Below are 16872 nucleotides of genomic sequence, written 5' to 3'. Positions count from 1 at the left end.
AGGGACAGGACACAGGGAATGGCTTCCCACTGCCAGAGGGCAGGGATAAGGTGCGTTATTAGGAGGAAATCCTTCCCTTTGGGGGTGGTGAGGCCCTGGCACAGGGTGCCCACAGAAGCTGTGGCTGTCCCTGGATCCCTGCAAGTGTCCAAGTCCAGGCTGGACAGGGCTTGGATCAGCCTGGGACAGTGGAAGGTGTCCCTGCCCATGGCAGGGGGTAGCACTGGATGATCTTTACGGTCCCTCCCAACCCAAACCATTCTCTGAAGTCAGAAGGGCCTCACTTGGCTTCCACCCCAACCATCTGAGGTGGCAGAAGCAACCAAGAGCCAGGAGCCAGGACACTGGAGAAATCATTTATTGGCACAGGTGTTCCAGCCAAATACAGCACAGCTCTGCCTCACTGGTGCCTGAGCAAGCAGAGGTAAGGGGCTATTTTACAGTGCATGGAGAGCCTGCTTCACACATCTCTGACCCATAGCCTCAGGTCACTAATAGATTTTGTGCTTTAAAATTAAAATAAAAGCTCTTTGCTATATTAGTGTATTGGCAAATCACATGATTCCTCCTGTACACAACCTATTACCTCCCCTCAGTAACAAAAATAAGGGTTTTTACCTTCCCTAATGTCAAGAAAAAAATGCTTTAATTGTGTCAAATTTACTGAGACGCCACCAAGCATCTGCTTGAGCTCCCTGCAGCAGACTTGGGAACCATCCCTCAGCTCAGCATCCAGCACCTGCAGCCCCAAAGCACCCCAAATTTGGGCACTGCACCCTTGCCCAGGCATGACCTGCACACACCAAGCTGCTCAGCCATGCAGGAGGAGGGCTTTGCTCTTTCCCAGCTCCCTCCCAGATGCTTGCAGGATATTTGATCAGAGGCTCATGGAGCTCCAGCCAGGCCCTTCCCCAGCATCAATAACCCCAGACTACAGCAGATAAAGTCAGTGAACAGCTGAGGAAGAAGTGGTTTGAGAAGCCAGGAGAATGGAGCAGAGCAGGCGATGCACGAGGGACTTGGTGCAGGCAGCTCTAGCCAGAGCCACCCCCACAGCAAGTTCATCAGTAGTTTGCTCATTAATAGGTCTAAAATTAGCCAAATCAAGGCACACACTCACAGGAAATTCTTCCCTGCTTGTTTTGGGTGCTAACAGTCAGATCAACCCATCTGGGGGTGCACAAATCCCCCGTGGCCATGGCTTTCCTGCAGCATCCACCTCTGCTGCCCCACCAAGTCCCTAATCCCAGCACAAAGCTGCTGCTTCCTGCCCTCCCAGCGGCAAACTGGGCTGGAAGGGGTCCAGGCTAACCAAATTCCAAGAGGAATTTGGTTCTCCAGCAGTCCTCTGAGCAGGGAATGCCCAGTGTCCTGCTGTGACCCACCAGAAGGAGGAGCTTGGCAGAAAGCAGCTCCACCTCCAGCCCCAACGTACAAATTTAAAAATAAAAACCCAAAAATTTTAAAAAGAAAAAAAAAAAAAAAAAAAAAAGGAACAAAAATTGGAAAAAAAAAAGAAAAGATAAAAAGCTTTAATAAAGTAACCTGAACTAGAGTCTCTTTTAGAAGGGAGGGTCTCTGCACCCAACCCACTATCAGTTAAAAGCATCAGGGACTCAGGATTATTTGTGGTTTGATCGGAGTTACATCCTCTTCCAGTACTGCTCCGTCCTGGGGATGCCAGCCACAACCTCGGACTCAATGCCACAGTGGTCCTCTCCTCGAAGGATCTTGAAGAAACCTGGGAGAACACACAAAAAAAATCATCCTCTCCATCCATCCCAGGGGAATGGGGCAGGAAATGGGGTGGGAATTGCTGGTAGAAGGGAATGGGGTTGGAATTGCTGGTGGAGGTGAATGGGGTGGACAAACGGGGGCGGGAAGTGCTGGTGGAAGGGAATGGGGTTGGAATTGCTGGTGGAGAGGAATGGGGTGGAAAAACGGGGGCGGGAAGTGCTGGTGGAAGGGAATGGGGTGGGAATTGCCAGTAGAGGGGAATGGGGTGGGGAAATGGGATGGGAATTGCGGGTGGAAGGGAATGGGGTAGGGAAATGGGGTGGGAATTGCGGGTGGAGGGGAATGGTGTGGGGAAATGGGGCAGGGAAGGTTCCCTGAGGCTCTCACCGTTCTCCCCCCAGTCGGTGTTCCAGGAATTGGCCACCAGCCAGTAGGGAGTGTCGTTCTCCACGCCCCAGCCCAGGATTCGGATGGCGTGGCCTCCCACCTGCTCCCCAGACACGTGCTGGTAGACCCCTGCAAGGGGAAAAACACCCCAAAATGTCAACAGGGCACTGCCTGTCCACACCACAGAGTGCTCACAGCCTGGTGGCAACAAAGCCCAGAGTGGCTGAGATTAATAATATATACAAAATTTTAAAAAAATTATATTATAAATAATAAAATTTATTATAAAATTATATCATTATCATAAAATTATAAACAATAACATATTATAACATATATAATTATGAAATTATAAACAATAACATATAAAATATATAATTAATACTATTTATTATAAGATTATATAATTATTTAGTATTATTAATTTTGGTTAAACGTGAACCTGAAACTTAGTGCAGAGGAGGAAGGAGGAAGGAGTTCTGCATGGGGAGATAGCAACAGGACAGAAGGGAAAGGTTTTAAACTAAAAGATGGGAGATTTAGGTTGGGTGTTAAGAGGAAATTCTTCCCTGGGAGGGTGGGGAGGCCCTGGCACAGGGTGCCCAGAGAAGCTGTGGCTGCCCCTGGATCCCTGGAAGTGTTCAAGGCCAGGCTGGATGGGGCTTGGATCAACTTGGGATAGTGGAAGGTGTCCCTGCCCATGGCAGGGATTGGAATGAGAAGATTTTTTAATCATTATCTTCCCACCCAAACCATTCCATGATTCTATGACTGATGCTCAGAGCACACAGGACACCCAGAGACATTCCCCAAGGGGCTCAAAGCCAGTTCACAACAAGAGTTTTGAGGTCCTAAAATCTGAGCTGCTGCTGCCAGCTGGAATTTGGGGTGCTTCCCATTAGGGCTGATCCAATCCCAAGAACTGATTCCTCTTGCTATGGACACAGGAGGTGGCACCTGCCCATGTCTTTGCCACAGCAGATACTCAGGTGTGACGTTAAGATCTCCAAGACTGGAGAAGAAAGACCAGGGCCACAAAAGAGGGACCCCAGGTTGAAACTCTCCCCCCACAGCCCTAGTGGTGCTGCTCACCAGATTTGTACATCAGGAAATCCTCGTAGACAATGAAGGCTCCTTCCACTGGGCCGTTCTTGTAGATCTCAGCCATGATTTCCTTCTCACTGCGAGGGACTCCGTAGGATGTGATGCCTATAAGGAAAAGAATTCCCACCATTAGGATAGGCCACACAGGATGGCTCAGTGTGACCCTGCAGGAGGCCTCTTGCACTTAAATTCAGGTTAAATCCAAACCTAGCAGCTCCAGAGGGACTGACAGAGCCAGCATGAAAGGTGGGCTCCAGCCACCCCTCTTCTAGAAGGAATTATTTAATCTGAGTCCTATTCTGTTCCCAAAGACCTATTCCAGACAACTTTAGTGGGAAGGGACATTTTCCCCTTGTACATTCTCCTTTTCAAAACCCAAAACACTCAAGGTGAAGACAAATCTCCAAGAAACAGCTGGATTATCCTAAATGTGCAGGGCTGCCAAGGAGACTTGGAGGTGGCTTTGACACCATACTCCTCAAGCCATCCACGTGCACCTCAAGGCCTCCAACCAGTTCCACCAGTTCCCCCTTCCCAGCTGAGCCTCAGCAAACACAAATTGTGCATCTGCCACACTCAGCTTTGCTCCAGGACCACCAGGGACAGGGCACAGGAGAAAAACCCACCAGGAACTGTGGTGGTGTTCACAGGAGTCTTAGGATGAGGGAAGAGATGAAAATGTTGACTCCATGTTTCAGAAGGCTTGAGTTATTATTTTATGATATATATTAAAGCTATACTAAAAGAATAGAGGAAAGGATTTCATCAGAAGGCTGGATAAGAATAGAAAAGGAATGATAACAAGGAATGTCTCAGTTTGTGACTGAAACAGTCTGGACAGCTGGGCTGTGATTGGCCATTAATTACAAACAACCACATGAGACCAATCACAGATCCACCTGATGCATTCCACAGCAGCAGATAATCAATGTTTACATTTTGTTCCTGAGGCCTCTCAGCTTCTCAGGAGGAAAAATCCTAAGGAAAGGATTTTTCATAAAACACGTCTGTGACAAGGAACGGGTTCAATCCTGCCCACCCCCCCCAGGTACCACGAGGAGCAGCTCTGGAGCCCACCTCCCTTACCATAGTGCTTGTCCTCCTTGTATGAGGGTGAGTAGCCAGGCTCACAGTGCCTGCTGCACCTGGGGGTGCCCCCTCCTTCCCCAGTGCAGGGGGGGCGGGTGCCGTTCACGTGGTGCTCGCACGGTGGGATGGAGTAGGGCCGGCAGCCTGTGCAGGACAGAGGTGACATCAACTGGTTGTCCCCAAAGATCCCGACAGCCATGCTGGAGAAGGGACCAGAAGCCCCAGGAACCCCACAGATCACTGGGGTGCAGGTCTTCCTTCCATGAGCAACATGTTTTCCAACAAACCCGCTTCCCACCACCTCCCTCTCTAAATAGTGATGGAAAAGGTGGAAACGTGAACCAGCTGATGGTCATGACAGGGGGAGGCAGAAGGTTCCAGTCTGGAAGTCAGGACCTCATCCAAAGTGCAGTGAACTGGTTCAAACCCAGCAACAACACAAAATTCACAGCCTGATTAACTCCTGCTATGGAAACAGGAGCCTTGGGGGTGTGTTGAGGGCTGGTGTTGGGCCGACAGCCTGTCCAGGACAGAGGTGACATCAACTGGTTGCCCCCAGAGATCCTGACAGCCACGCTGGAGAAAGCAGCAGAAGCCCCAGGAAAGAGACTTTTTGCCCCAGGAACCTCACAAATTAGTGGAGTGCAGGAAGTCTTCCGTCCATAAGCAACATGTTTCCCACCAGAGTTGTTTCCCACCACCTCCCTCTCCAAATGGTGATGGAAAAGGTGGAAACGTGAACTAGCTGATGGTCATGACAGGGGGAGGCAGAGGGTTCCAGTCTGGAAGTTATTTTTTGAAGGGGGAACATGTCAGGATCTCATCCAAAGTATAGTGAACTGGTTCAAAACCATCAACAACACAAAACCAGCAACTGATTCATTCCTGCTATGGAAACAGGAGCCTTGGGAGGTGTGTTGAGGGATGGAGTAGGGCCAGCAGCCTGTCCAGGACAGAGGTGACATCAAATTGTTGTCCCAGAAGATCCCAACAGCCATGCTGGAGAAGGCACCAGAAACCCAAGGAAAGAGCCTTTTTGCTCCAGGAGCCTCGCAAATTAATGGGTTGCAGGAGGTTTTCCTTCCATGAGCAACGTGTTTCCCATCAAACCTGCTTCCCACCACCTCCCTCTCCAAAATGGTAATGGAAAAGGTGGAAACATGAACCAGTTGATGGTCATGACAGGCGGTTCCAGTCTGGAAGTTATTTTTTGAAGGGGGAACACATCAGGAACACTCCTGACCTCATTCCAAGTGCAGTGATCTGGTTCAAAACCCAGCAACAACACAAAATTCACAGCCTGATTCATTCCTGCTATGGAAACAGGAGCCTTGGGGGTGTGTTGAGGGCTGGAGTAGGGCCAGCAGCCTGTCCAGGACAGAGGTGACATCAACTGGCTGTCCCCAGAGATCCCAATAGCCATGCTGGAGAAAGCAGCAGAAACCCAAGGAAAAGACTTTCTGCCCCGGGAACCTCACAAATTAGTGGGGTGCAGGAGGTGTTCCTTCCATGAAAAACGTGTTTCCCACCACCTCCCTCTCCAAATGGTGATGGAAAAGGTGGAAACATGAACCAGTTGATGGTCATGACAAGGAGAAGGCAGAGGGTTCCAGTCTGGAAGTTATTTTTTGAAGGGGGAATACATCAGGAACACTCCTGACCTCATCCAAAGCGTAGTGAACTGGTTCAAAACCAGCAACAGCACAAAATTCACGGCCTGATTCATTCCTGCTATGGAAACAGGAGTCTTGGGGGTGTGTTGAGGGCTCCTGGCTCCCTTCCCAGATGGCCTCCTGCCTCTGGGTGCTGCTCAAGGACCTTTGTCCCAAAGGAAGGAGCCATGGGGGCAGGGGCAGCCAGCTGGGACTGCAGAGGTGTTTGAATTGAAGGAGGGAGCAGCCACAAGGATTCAGACCAGGAGAGAAGGGTCCCAAAACCCATGAACTTTAAGCAAGCAGAGCTGCTCCTCCCTGCTTCCCCAAGGGAATCAGCCAGGACTTACCCACGTGGGAATCGTAGAGACCCCCGGACACGAGGCCCCTCTCTGTCCAGTACCTCCAAGCACCAGAGGGGTAACCACCATTGCACCTGGGGGGAGAGGCACCAGCTCCAGCCCCAGCCATCCCATTCTGGGAGAGGCAAGGGAATGGAGCCAGCCTGGGATGGTTCAAAGGAAGGTTGGGGCATATTAAACCTTTTTCTAGTCTGCTCTTTTCTTCCCCAGGATCTGCCTTGAGACACCAAGGCCTCAGGCAAGGAGGTAAGAGCATCCAAATCCCAAAGTGCCTCATTACCAGGTCCCTGAGCTGGTAGCAGCAGGGAGGACTTGGAGACCCAACTCCCTACCCTCAACAACTCGGAAAGCCACAGGCAAAAGGCTTGTGCCTGAAAACCAAGATCTGGCACTAAGAAAAGACCCTTCCTTTGGCTTTGGCAGCTGCCACCTCTGTGCTGGAGAGCATCATTAAGTGCTTGCAGCCATCAGCACCCACTATGCTGGGGGCAGGATGTGTCCCAGCCCCCGGAATGACCTTTATGTGATTTATGTTCCCACCCAACTCCCTCATCCACAGCACAAACCTCTGGAGGAGTTCTGTGCTCCTAAAGGAGGTAACAAAGGCACCTCCAGGGTCTGCCCCTGCTCCTCCCAACCACCTCCCAGGAGCACAAGGACCAGGAGCAGCTCACCCCATGCCGCACTCGAAGCCACAGCACGACAGCAGGTCCTCAGCGGAGACCTCCACACTGACCTTAGCGTTGGTGTGGACACAGATCCGGTCTGAAATCGCTTCCACGGCGCCAAAAGCCTGAGGGCAACCCCAAAACATACATTAGAGCTCAGCCAGGGGAGAGAAACCAGGAAACCTCCTGGAAATGAGAGCAGCAAGCATGGCGTGGCTGGGAGAAGGCACCCAGGAGCTCAGACATTGCAGGATCTCAGTGTACTCTCACTAAGGGCCACGGAGATGCTCCAAGGGCTGGAGCCCCTCTGCTCTGGAGCCAGGCTGGGAGAGCTCACCTGGAGAAGAGAAGGATCCAGGGAGAGCTCAGAGCCCCTTCCAGGGCCTAAAGGGGCTCCAGGAGAGCTGGAGAGGGACTGGGGACAAGGGATGGAGGGACAGGACACAGGGAATGTGTCAGAGGGCAGGGATGGATGGGATATTGGGAAGGAATTGTTCCCTGTGAGGGTGAGGAGGCCCTGGCAGAGGTTGCCCAGAGAAGCTGTGGCTGCCCCTGGATCCCTGGAAGTGTCCAAGGCCAGGTTGGACAGGGCTTGGAGCAACCTGGGATAGTGGGAGTTGTCCCTGTCCATGGCAGGGGGTTCAGCAGCAAATACAAAGGTCTGGGTTAGTAAATTTTATGAACACAACACTAAATTTCCCCTGTCCTCACCCAGCAGGAGCCACAGGAGCCCTGGTCTCTGATCTCACTGATGGTGGGGCAGTTGGGCCACTGCGTCCGCGAGTCGAAGTTATCCGGCAGCTCCACATCTGCAGCAAAATCCACCCTGAGAGGAGAGGGAAACCCTGTCTCAGGAACACCAGTGAACCATGACAGGGTGCACTCTCCAGCCTCCCCTGAAGGTGGCCTGGAGGAAGTTTGTGTTATTTGCTCACTGAAGGAGCACAAATACTTATGCTGTCCTCAGAGCAGGTCAGCAGCTCGCCTGGAGTGTTCATTTTCAAGGAGAACAAACTGCACAACTGGCCAAGAGTCTGGCAGGACACAGGATGGATTTTCCCCTCACGTGTGCTTAATCCCATGAACAGTGTCCACCCCACCAGGCGAGCCCCTCACCCACTCCAGTTGCTCATGAAGGATGCACAGAACTTTTACTGGAGCTTCACCTTCCCCTCCCTGCACTCACCTCTCAGGGAGCTTGGGCCCACCCAGGAAGGTGCCACAGAGCTTCTTCACATAGCTCATGTCAGCATTGTGGAAGTTGTGCCCTGCCTGGGGAGAGACACACACAGAATTGGGACAGGACTCTCCAGAGCCACCAAGAGCATCTCTGGGATCACAGCTTGGTGCTCCAGAGCTCCCTGAACCCCAGCCAGAGTCTGACACTTGCTGCAAAGCCCAGGGGCCAAGAGCCAAGCACCTACAGACACACAACACAGCTCAGGATCAGTTAATCAGGACTAGAAAGGTCCAGCTCAGGGCTTTGGACACAGCAAACTGGCCAAGGAGGGTCAGGTCACCAATAACTGGACATTCCCTGCTTGTTTCCAGCCTCCTGCAGTTTCCTACTTTTACATAATTCCATCTCCTCCTCTACTTCTCAGTGTGTCCAACAGAGGTTTGACAAAGCTGTCAAAGTAGTGTTCATGGTTCAAACAAGAGGGGGAGGAGATGTTGGAACCTTGCATGCTGAGAATTTCTGTGCTGACAGATCTGCCTCCCAGGAGAACACTGCATTTGACCTGAGGCTGTGGAGGAAGCTTCCAAAATGGAATGATAGAACTGAGATTATGGGTGTGGAGTTTGATTATGAGTGTGTAGTTTGATTACAAGTGTGTAATATCATGTGGTGGAAAACTTGGGAGTTTAGTGTTTTAGAATATTGTTGTTGTTGTTAGTATTATTATTATTATTATTATTAATAATAATAATAATAATAATAATAATAATAATAATAATATGTGAAGCAAGATAGAGGTTTTAAGGCAGAGGCTAATCCTTCTTCTTCACCTTCCTCTTCATGGGTTTGAGTAGTATTTTGTAATTAGAGAGAAAAGTCCTCATTGTGGGAAACAAGTGATTAGTTACTGAGTTAAAAATGAAAATAATTTAAGTGTCATTTCTTAATTAGATAGTTTTTCCTTTAAAGACCTTAAAGAGAAAGACACAAGGCCATTTTGTAGCTTGTTGATGAAATGCTGTAGAACACACAGCTTGGGAGACTGTGACATAGGAAAGAAATAATAAACATCTGAGTCCGAACACAAAATACCATCTCGAGCACTTTCAATCTCAACCTCAGTAAGAAATAAAAAGCAAAGAACCAGCAGCTCCTATTCCACAAATTCATCCTGCCCTGCTCCAAGGAGGAGCTCCACAGTTCCTGCCACTGCAGGAACCCCTGAGAGCATCACCTCATTGGAGAATCCAGCTGGGACTAAGGCTGGATCTCTGTCACCACCACGGTGACGCTCCCAAATCCCAGCCACTGAATCCCACAGAGAGCATGTCAGCAATGCCTCCCCCCAAAAACAACCCCAAATCAGCCCAGTACTCACCTTCCAGGTGGTGTTGAGCTTGTTTATGTGGTTGACCAGGTCATCAGAGAGGGGAGGGAAGTAAGGAATGCTGCGAGCGTTGGCGAAGGCCACCAGGACACACAGGAGGGACACGGGCGGCCACATCTTGGCTGCTGAACAGGACACCCCACCTGCAGACACATTGCAGCAGTGTTGGGACATCCCCAGGGTGAGCTCAGCTGCAGCAACACGTGGGAGGATAAAGTGTGTGGCTGCACCAGATCCCTGCAGATCCCCATTTGCCCCAAAGATCAGGAGAGAGACACAGGAACAGAGCAAGAACCCCCCCCCACTGCAGCTCAGGAGAAATCAGACAAGGCAACCTTGTTTGTTGACCACTGCAGGATTAGCAGCAGCAGGAAAATACCTTTTGAAGCAGATCCAAGGGATTTAGAGGGTATTAAAATCTGTGTTTACTTCCACAACAACGGAGAATAAGGAGCACGAGAAGGAACAAGCGACATCCCATCTCCACACCAAACTTCAGGCATGGGATTTGATATAAGCCCTGCTCTTCCCTTTAAAGATACTACTCCAAATTACATTTTAAAAGACTCATTTTGGCCATCCCCATGCCCTGGGGGTGTCACAGCCCCTGGTATGACCCCCTGTCCATTTACAGGGGGGTCAGCATGCACCAGAGCTGCCATCCTCTGCTCCTCTCCCACTGGGGCTTTTCCCCAGGGAGGTGCAGGGAATGAGGAAAGCCCCATTTTGGGGGTCAGAGACACAGAGGAAAAGCAGAAAAGAAAGGAGCACAGCCTCCCATGCAGCCCACAGACACCCCAAGGCTCTGTGATTTCCCTGCTCTCCCCTTTAACCTAATTCACATCAAATTGCCCAACTTCAAATTTACTCCCAGCGCCACCAGCCGCTTGTTCCACGTTCTCAAGCCTGACTCAGACACAACACGAGCTCCTTTATCTCTGCAAACACACCAGGGCACCCTCCTCCTCCTCCCCCAAACCCTCCCAGCAGCCCCACATCCACCCCAAGCCCTCAGATCCTCCCCAGCAGAGACATTCAGGCCTTAATTCCTGCTCAGCTCAGCCAGCTGAAGGTGTAATCACCTTTGCAAGCCCGGCTTTAAACCGGACACACAGCTCCTGCTGGATGAGCAGGGCATGGGGATGGAGCCACACACACTCACACCTCCCTGCTGGCTGCTTCCACCCACTCCCAGCCAAGTTTAGCCTTTCCAGAGAAGAAAACCCAGCAGGAGTGTCCTACTTTCTGCCAGCAGTGAGCCCAGGAGGCTGCAGCTTGCTGTATAAAGGGGCTTTTTTTCTCTTTTCCCACTCCTCCTTCCACCATTTATTTATTTTGTTCCCCCTGCTTTGTGCTTTCAGCAGGACACCCATAAAAAAAGCTGAATTTCAGCAGCACTTGGGTCTTCCCACTCCTAAATATCAGCTCTTTGAAGGGGTTTTATGTATATTTTTCAGGGGTTTCATGGGTATTTTCTTGCTTAAAGGTTTCTGCAGGCAAGGGACTTGCTGGCTGTGCTCCCCTGTTTACACAGGAGGTTACACCCAGGAGAATAAATATACACTACAATACAACTGAGCTCTTTGCCCACAACAGGCCACAGAAAGCCTGCAGGTAACCAGCCTGAGCTGAAGCACCTTTTAAATGAAAAATCTCATAAAAATAATTGAAAAAAATGCACACACACAAAAACATCAAACCCCACAACCCTCTGTACTTCCTGCAGTCAACTCGGTATTTTCCCATAGCAGAGGCAGAAGGTGTTTTTGAGGCCAGAAGTCACATGATTACACATTTTTTCTTGCAGCAGGATGTTTGTAAATCTGCTGACAGGCTGAAAACCACCCTGCCAGGCACTGATGGGCTGCTCACACCCAGCTTTTGAGGGACAGGGACAGGACGACACCTCCCAGCCTCAGGTTACCAGACCACGCTCTCCAGGCAACCCAAAACCAAAGTGAAAATAGATCCCAGCAGTTTCCCCTGGAAGAGGCAGAGTTTCAGCTCTGCTGCTTTGCATCTGCACCATGGACGTGGCCCAGGGCCAGCAAACCCAGCAAAGCAACTAGCTGGGAGCCAGATGGCTCTTGAGGCAAAAAAAAAACACCCAAAAAAACTCCTCTTGTGGGCATGGAGCCTCCCTGTGGGTCAGGAGAGAGCTGGGGGTATTCAGCCTGGAGAGAAGGCTCCAGGGAGAGCTCAGAGCCCTTTCCAGGGCCTAAAGGGGCTCCAGGAGAGCTGGAGAGGGACTGGGGACAAGGGATGGAGGGACAGGACACAGGGAATGGCTTCCACTGCCAGAGGGCAGGGATGGATGGGATATTGGGAAGGAATCCTTCCCTGTGAGGGAACAAGTTGCCAAGAGATGGGGGATGCCCCATCCCAAAAAACATTCAGTGTCAGGTTGGACAGGGCTCTGAGCAACCTGATATACAGTTAAAATACATAGTTAAAGATGTCCCTGCCCATGGCAGAGAGGTTGGAATTAAATTTTTTAAACATCCCTTCCACCCCAAACCTTTCTATTACTCTACGAGGTCTCCAATGGGAAGTTTAGAGTGGTGGGAGCTGACAGCCAAGATCAGGTGTCTGGAAAAGGAAAGGGAAATCTTCACCCCCGTGGGATTTCTTCCTCCCTAACCCCCCCTTCTCCCTGGCATTATCCTGTGTACAGCAGGGCTATAAATAGGGCACAGGTACGGGACTGGCAGGACAGATTCCCACCGGCCATGGGTCACATGCAGCACAACCACAAGAACCCCAGAGACCCTACAGTGACAAAAAGCTGCTGCTTTCCTCCCTCAGCCCCTCTGCCCCAGCTGATCTGAGCAGCAAAACTTCCCCTGGCAGCGTTATCACACTGCGCTTCCCCCAGCACCGCTATCTCCTCCTCACACTCAAACCTCAGGGCCGTTCAAACCCCACAGCAGCAGCCCCAAAAAACCAAAATTGCATCACAGCTGCTGCACCCCAACATCTGCCCCCCAATTCATGCACAGCAAACAGGGCAGAGGAGCTTCCCCAGGAACCCCAGCAGATCCTTTCCCTTTGTACCCCACAACATCTCCAGAGGTGCCTCAGCTTCAGGATAACCCTGGCTGAGGTTGATCCTCACACAGCTCCCATCCCAGCAGCCTGGAAACAGAAATAAGAGGTCAGCTTCACCCTGCAGGATTCCCCAGGTGGCAGGAGGATGTTTGGCGCCCGCAAAGAGCCCCTGATGTCCCCCCATCTTCCCTTGGACTGAGAGCAGGGAATACTTTGAGCTCCAAAGCATCTGCTCGTGCCACTTCTTGAAGGATGAGCAAGCAATAAACAAGAAATAAACACCCACCACCATACCTGCCCCTGCGTGGGACAGGACACTCAGGATTCAGCCAGCTGGTCGCTCAGAAAGAGGAAATTTGGGGCAGCTGAGTGTCCCAGCGAGGAGGAGGCAGCGAGGCCGAAGGCTCTGCAGAGAGGAGCTGCTCAGAGCAGCTGCAGCCTGCGAGGGAGGAGAGCAGCCCCAGGGCTGTGGCTGTGCTGGTGCTGCAGCATCCACCCACAGCCCTCTGTGCTGCCGCAGAGGAGGAGGAGACACCAGCCCAGAGCCATCCCCATCCCTCCTGAGCAGATCGGGCAGCCAGGGCAGCCCCCCTAAACTGATACATCATCATCATTATTGAAAATGTTAAAAAATCCAATTGCAATAAACAGAAGCTTTTTAACCTTTTTGGTTTTGTAATGAAAGGATGAAGTTGTAATTATCTACTATATTGTTGTTGTTATTATTATTATTATTATTATTATTATTAAAATGTTAACAATTCCAATTGCAATAAACAGAAGTTTTTTAACCTTTTTGGTTTTGTAATGAAAGGGTGAAGTTGTCATTATCTGCTATTATTATTATCATCATCATCATATATGTTTTCAAATTTCTTTTTTTTTTTTTTTACAGTATCAACTGTTCTCTCCTGGACAGAGCTCTTTGATAATCAAATCCTGTCAGAAACCCATCCAACTCTCTGGCTGTCTTGGATGGCTCGAGCCCTGCCCAGGGGGCTCAGAGACCCTGGCACAGACACCTGTGCCTTTGATTTTGACCCCTGGAGCAAATTATCACCTTTCTATGAAGAATTACAAGTCAAGAGAGTTTAAGTAGAATAATAGTTAGTTTGTCACGGGGTGAAAAATAGATTTTTGGGGTTTTAGAATGGGGGCTCAGGGTCCCAAGATGGAGCAATTTGGGCGTACCCTGTCCTTCTTCTTCTTCTCAGCCTCCATGTTCTGGGTGATGCTGGCACTTTTGGATTGGTTTAAGGTAGAAACTCCCTGTCTAACATAGGTGTTAGGTATTGGGAAGTTATGGTAAATAATGTACATGTAGTTTTTAGTATAAAAGATAACACAAGGGCAGGCAGTGTGTCTCAACCTGACCTGCCAGACAGACCTCAGCAGGCCAGAGAAAGAATGTTATAAATAAGAAACAATAAGCAACCTTGAGAATGAGAACAGAAGAATCCTGACTCCTTCAACACTGGGAAAAAGAGACTTCTACCTATCTCAAGAGTCACTCTGACCAGCAGAGATCCTGATATCCCAGCCCTCAGCAGGATCCCACATCACCCTCCAGCAGCCAAGGCTGACACACATTCAGTGCCCACAGCAGCAAATCCCTTCACCTTTGCACCACAAAGCTCTCCTACCCCAAAACAAAGCCCACAAGTCCCACTTAACTTTATTCAAGGAAAAAAAGCACCAACCCAACCCCCAAACCGGCTGTTCAGAGCCCAGCTCACATGACTCAGCCCGGGCAGGTCAGACCACAGATAAGTCACAGCCCTGAAGCATCTCCCAGCTCCTGCTGCAGCGTCTGGGCCAACCCCCTGCAGGCACAGACTGAGGCATCCACACCTTCTCCAAGGAGGCACCCACACCTTCCCTCTCCAAGGATCCATCCACACCTCCTTTCTCCAAGGAGCCATCCACACCTTCCTCCTTCTCCTTGGAGGCACCGACACCTTCCTTCTCCAAGGGGACACCCACACCTTCTCCAAGGAGCCATCCACACATTCCTTCTCCAAGGGAGCATCCACACCTTCCTTCTCCAAGGAGCCATCCACACCTTCTCCAAGGCTCTGGGAAGGTAAAAGCTGTCCCACCCTCCCTTCCACAACACCCCCCAGCCCTCCAGCGATGCTCAGCACAGCCCAAATCATGTGTCCTGCTCAGCACCAGCCCTTAGCCCGGGCCCAGCTCTGTCCTTTGTTCTCTTTGCCAGGGCTTGTGACTCCAAGCCACAACAAAGCCAGCCCAGAAAGGCTCAGCTGCAGCTCCAGCTCTAGCTCAGCCTGCTGCGTCACCAGGTGAGCTCGGCAGCACCAAACCTGCATTCATTACAGCTCTCTCTGCATTACCAGAGCTGGAATTGTATTTTCATCGAGAAATAAAAACAACATGACGTGCTCCTCCCTGTGTTTATTCCCTTCTAGCAAAGCCAGATCGCTAATACAGGTCAGGTAACAGAATCCTAGGAAGGTTTGGGTTGGAAGAGATCCTAAAGGTCATCTAATTTCAATCCTACTAGACCGGGCTGTTCTGTATCTGACAAAATAATTCCCTCCTGAGCCAAGCTGCAGCACTCACCTCTGCAGCTTACATGCACAGAAAGCACAAGATTCCTCCCAAATGAAGCTGCACTGATTTTTCTTTTTTCTTCCTGTTATTCTTACAAACCAATCCCTAAACCAGAGTCTTGCACAAGCCCCAGACACCCCGTGCTACGGCAGGACAGGAGATTTCGAGGGAAATGCCATAAGGAAGCGATCTTTGCTACATCACCGTGCCCTCACAGCATCCCTGGGAGTGGGATACGGGGATGAGGGATTCATTCCAGGCCGGAGGAGCCCATGGCAGCTTTTCCATCGCCATTCCCAAGCCATGGTCCTGTCCAAACCCAGGCTGGGTTTGCATCACGGGATGCTCCCGGCGTGCCAAACCGAGCTCGGCGTCAGCTGACGACCAGGGCTGCGCTGTTTTTCCTGTCTCTACCATGAAAACAAGGCTTCCTCTCTCCTCCCGTGACCTTCCTTGAAGGTTTTGATGCCTTCCGAGCGCTCATTTTCCCTGCCACAACCTCCGCCGCAGCGCAACCCCCTCGCTCACCCCGCATTGCGCATCCCGGACAAAAATCCCCCAAAAACGCCGCTGGAAAAAGCGGGGGACGCTGCTGCCGCTGCTGTCCCTGCGGGTGTTCCGCGGCCCTCACGGAGCCCTGTAAGGATGTGCCCCATTTTCCGGGCCCCCTGTCCCTGAGCATCCCCTCCCTTACCGCTCCTGCCGCCCCTTGTGCGCGTCCCCGGCTCTCAGCGGCGCTCACGGCCCCGCTCGGTGATCGCGGCCGGGGCAGCTCCCGGAGGCTGAGTCATCCCCGCCGGCCCGCCCCCGGTGTGACAGCATCCTGCCGGCTGCCCGCCCCGAGAGCCCGCCTCCCTCCTGCTTCCATCCATCCCGGCTTCCATCCATCCCTGCCTGCTTCCACCCATCCCTGCTTGCTTCCATCCATCCCTGCCTGTTTCCATCCCTCCCTCCCTTCTTCCATCCATCCCTGATTCCATTCATCCCTGCCTCCTTCCATCCATCCCTCCCTGCTTGCATCCCTGCCTGCTTCCATCCCTCCCTCCCTGCTTCCATCCATTCATCCCTGCTTCCATCCCTCCCTCCCTGCTTCCAGCCATCCATCCTTGCTTCCATCCATTCCTCCATCTAGCCCTGATCCCGGCTCCATCGCTGCTCCTCTCTTTCCTCCCCTCTTTCCTCCCCTCCTTCATCCTGCCTGCTTCCCCCCTTCCCTTCTTCTTCCCCTTCTTCTTCCCCTCCTTCCTCCTCTCCTTCCTCCTCTCCTTCCTCCTGCCTGCTTCCCTTCTGCCTCCATCCCTGCCCCTCTTCCTGCAGTTTCCACCATCCTGCCTGCGTCCCTGCTCTGCCTCCATCCCTCCTCCTTCACCCCACCTGGTTTTCATACCTCCACCCTGCCTGCATCCTTCCTCAATTCCACCTCCAGCCCACCTGTATTCCTCCCCCAGCCTTCCTCGATCACACAGGTGTTCCTCCCTCTGCCATCCCATCCTTCATCCTTCCTCCTGCCTTTCTCCCTTCCTGCCATGCTCCATCCCATTTTGTTTTCATCTTTTAATCTGCCAGCATTCCTCCTCAATTCCACCTTTATCCCTGCTTAATGCCATCCATATCCTTCCTGTTTCCTTCCTCCATCCTCTCTCTATCCCATCTAGTTTTCCTCCAGCAACCTGTCTGGATTTTT

At 51.4% G+C, this 16872-nt stretch overlaps 1 protein-coding gene across 3 annotated transcripts; it reads right to left on the bottom strand.

The window, feature by feature from the left end:
* Nucleotides 1-342: 342 nt before the first annotated feature.
* Nucleotides 343-15993, bottom strand: CTSB (cathepsin B). Of its 3 annotated transcripts, none has more exons than XM_058800767.1 (10): nt 15883-15993; nt 9558-9709; nt 8186-8271; nt 7711-7825; nt 7006-7124; nt 6320-6405; nt 4315-4461; nt 3217-3333; nt 2125-2253; nt 343-1741 (listed from the first exon to the last, which is right to left on the bottom strand). In XM_058800767.1, exons 2-10 carry the CDS (start codon nt 9681-9683, stop codon nt 1644-1646), a joined length of 1023 nt encoding a protein of 340 aa, XP_058656750.1. In that variant the 5' UTR covers nt 9684-9709; nt 15883-15993; the 3' UTR covers nt 343-1643. The 3 variants fall into 3 exon arrangements, with proteins under 3 accessions (XP_058656750.1, XP_058656751.1, XP_058656752.1); XM_058800768.1 differs by lacking the exon at nt 15883-15993 and adding an exon at nt 12901-13084; XM_058800769.1 differs by lacking the exon at nt 15883-15993 and adding an exon at nt 12909-12928.
* Between the last annotated feature and the right edge of the window lie 879 nt (nt 15994-16872).

This window comes from Ammospiza caudacuta, chromosome 3, assembly GCF_027887145.1.
Source record: "Ammospiza caudacuta isolate bAmmCau1 chromosome 3, bAmmCau1.pri, whole genome shotgun sequence".
Classification (NCBI taxonomy): domain Eukaryota; kingdom Metazoa; phylum Chordata; class Aves; order Passeriformes; family Passerellidae; genus Ammospiza; species Ammospiza caudacuta.
The sequence above is the reverse complement of the archived record's forward strand: the minus strand, read 5'-3'. Positions and strand labels throughout refer to the sequence as shown.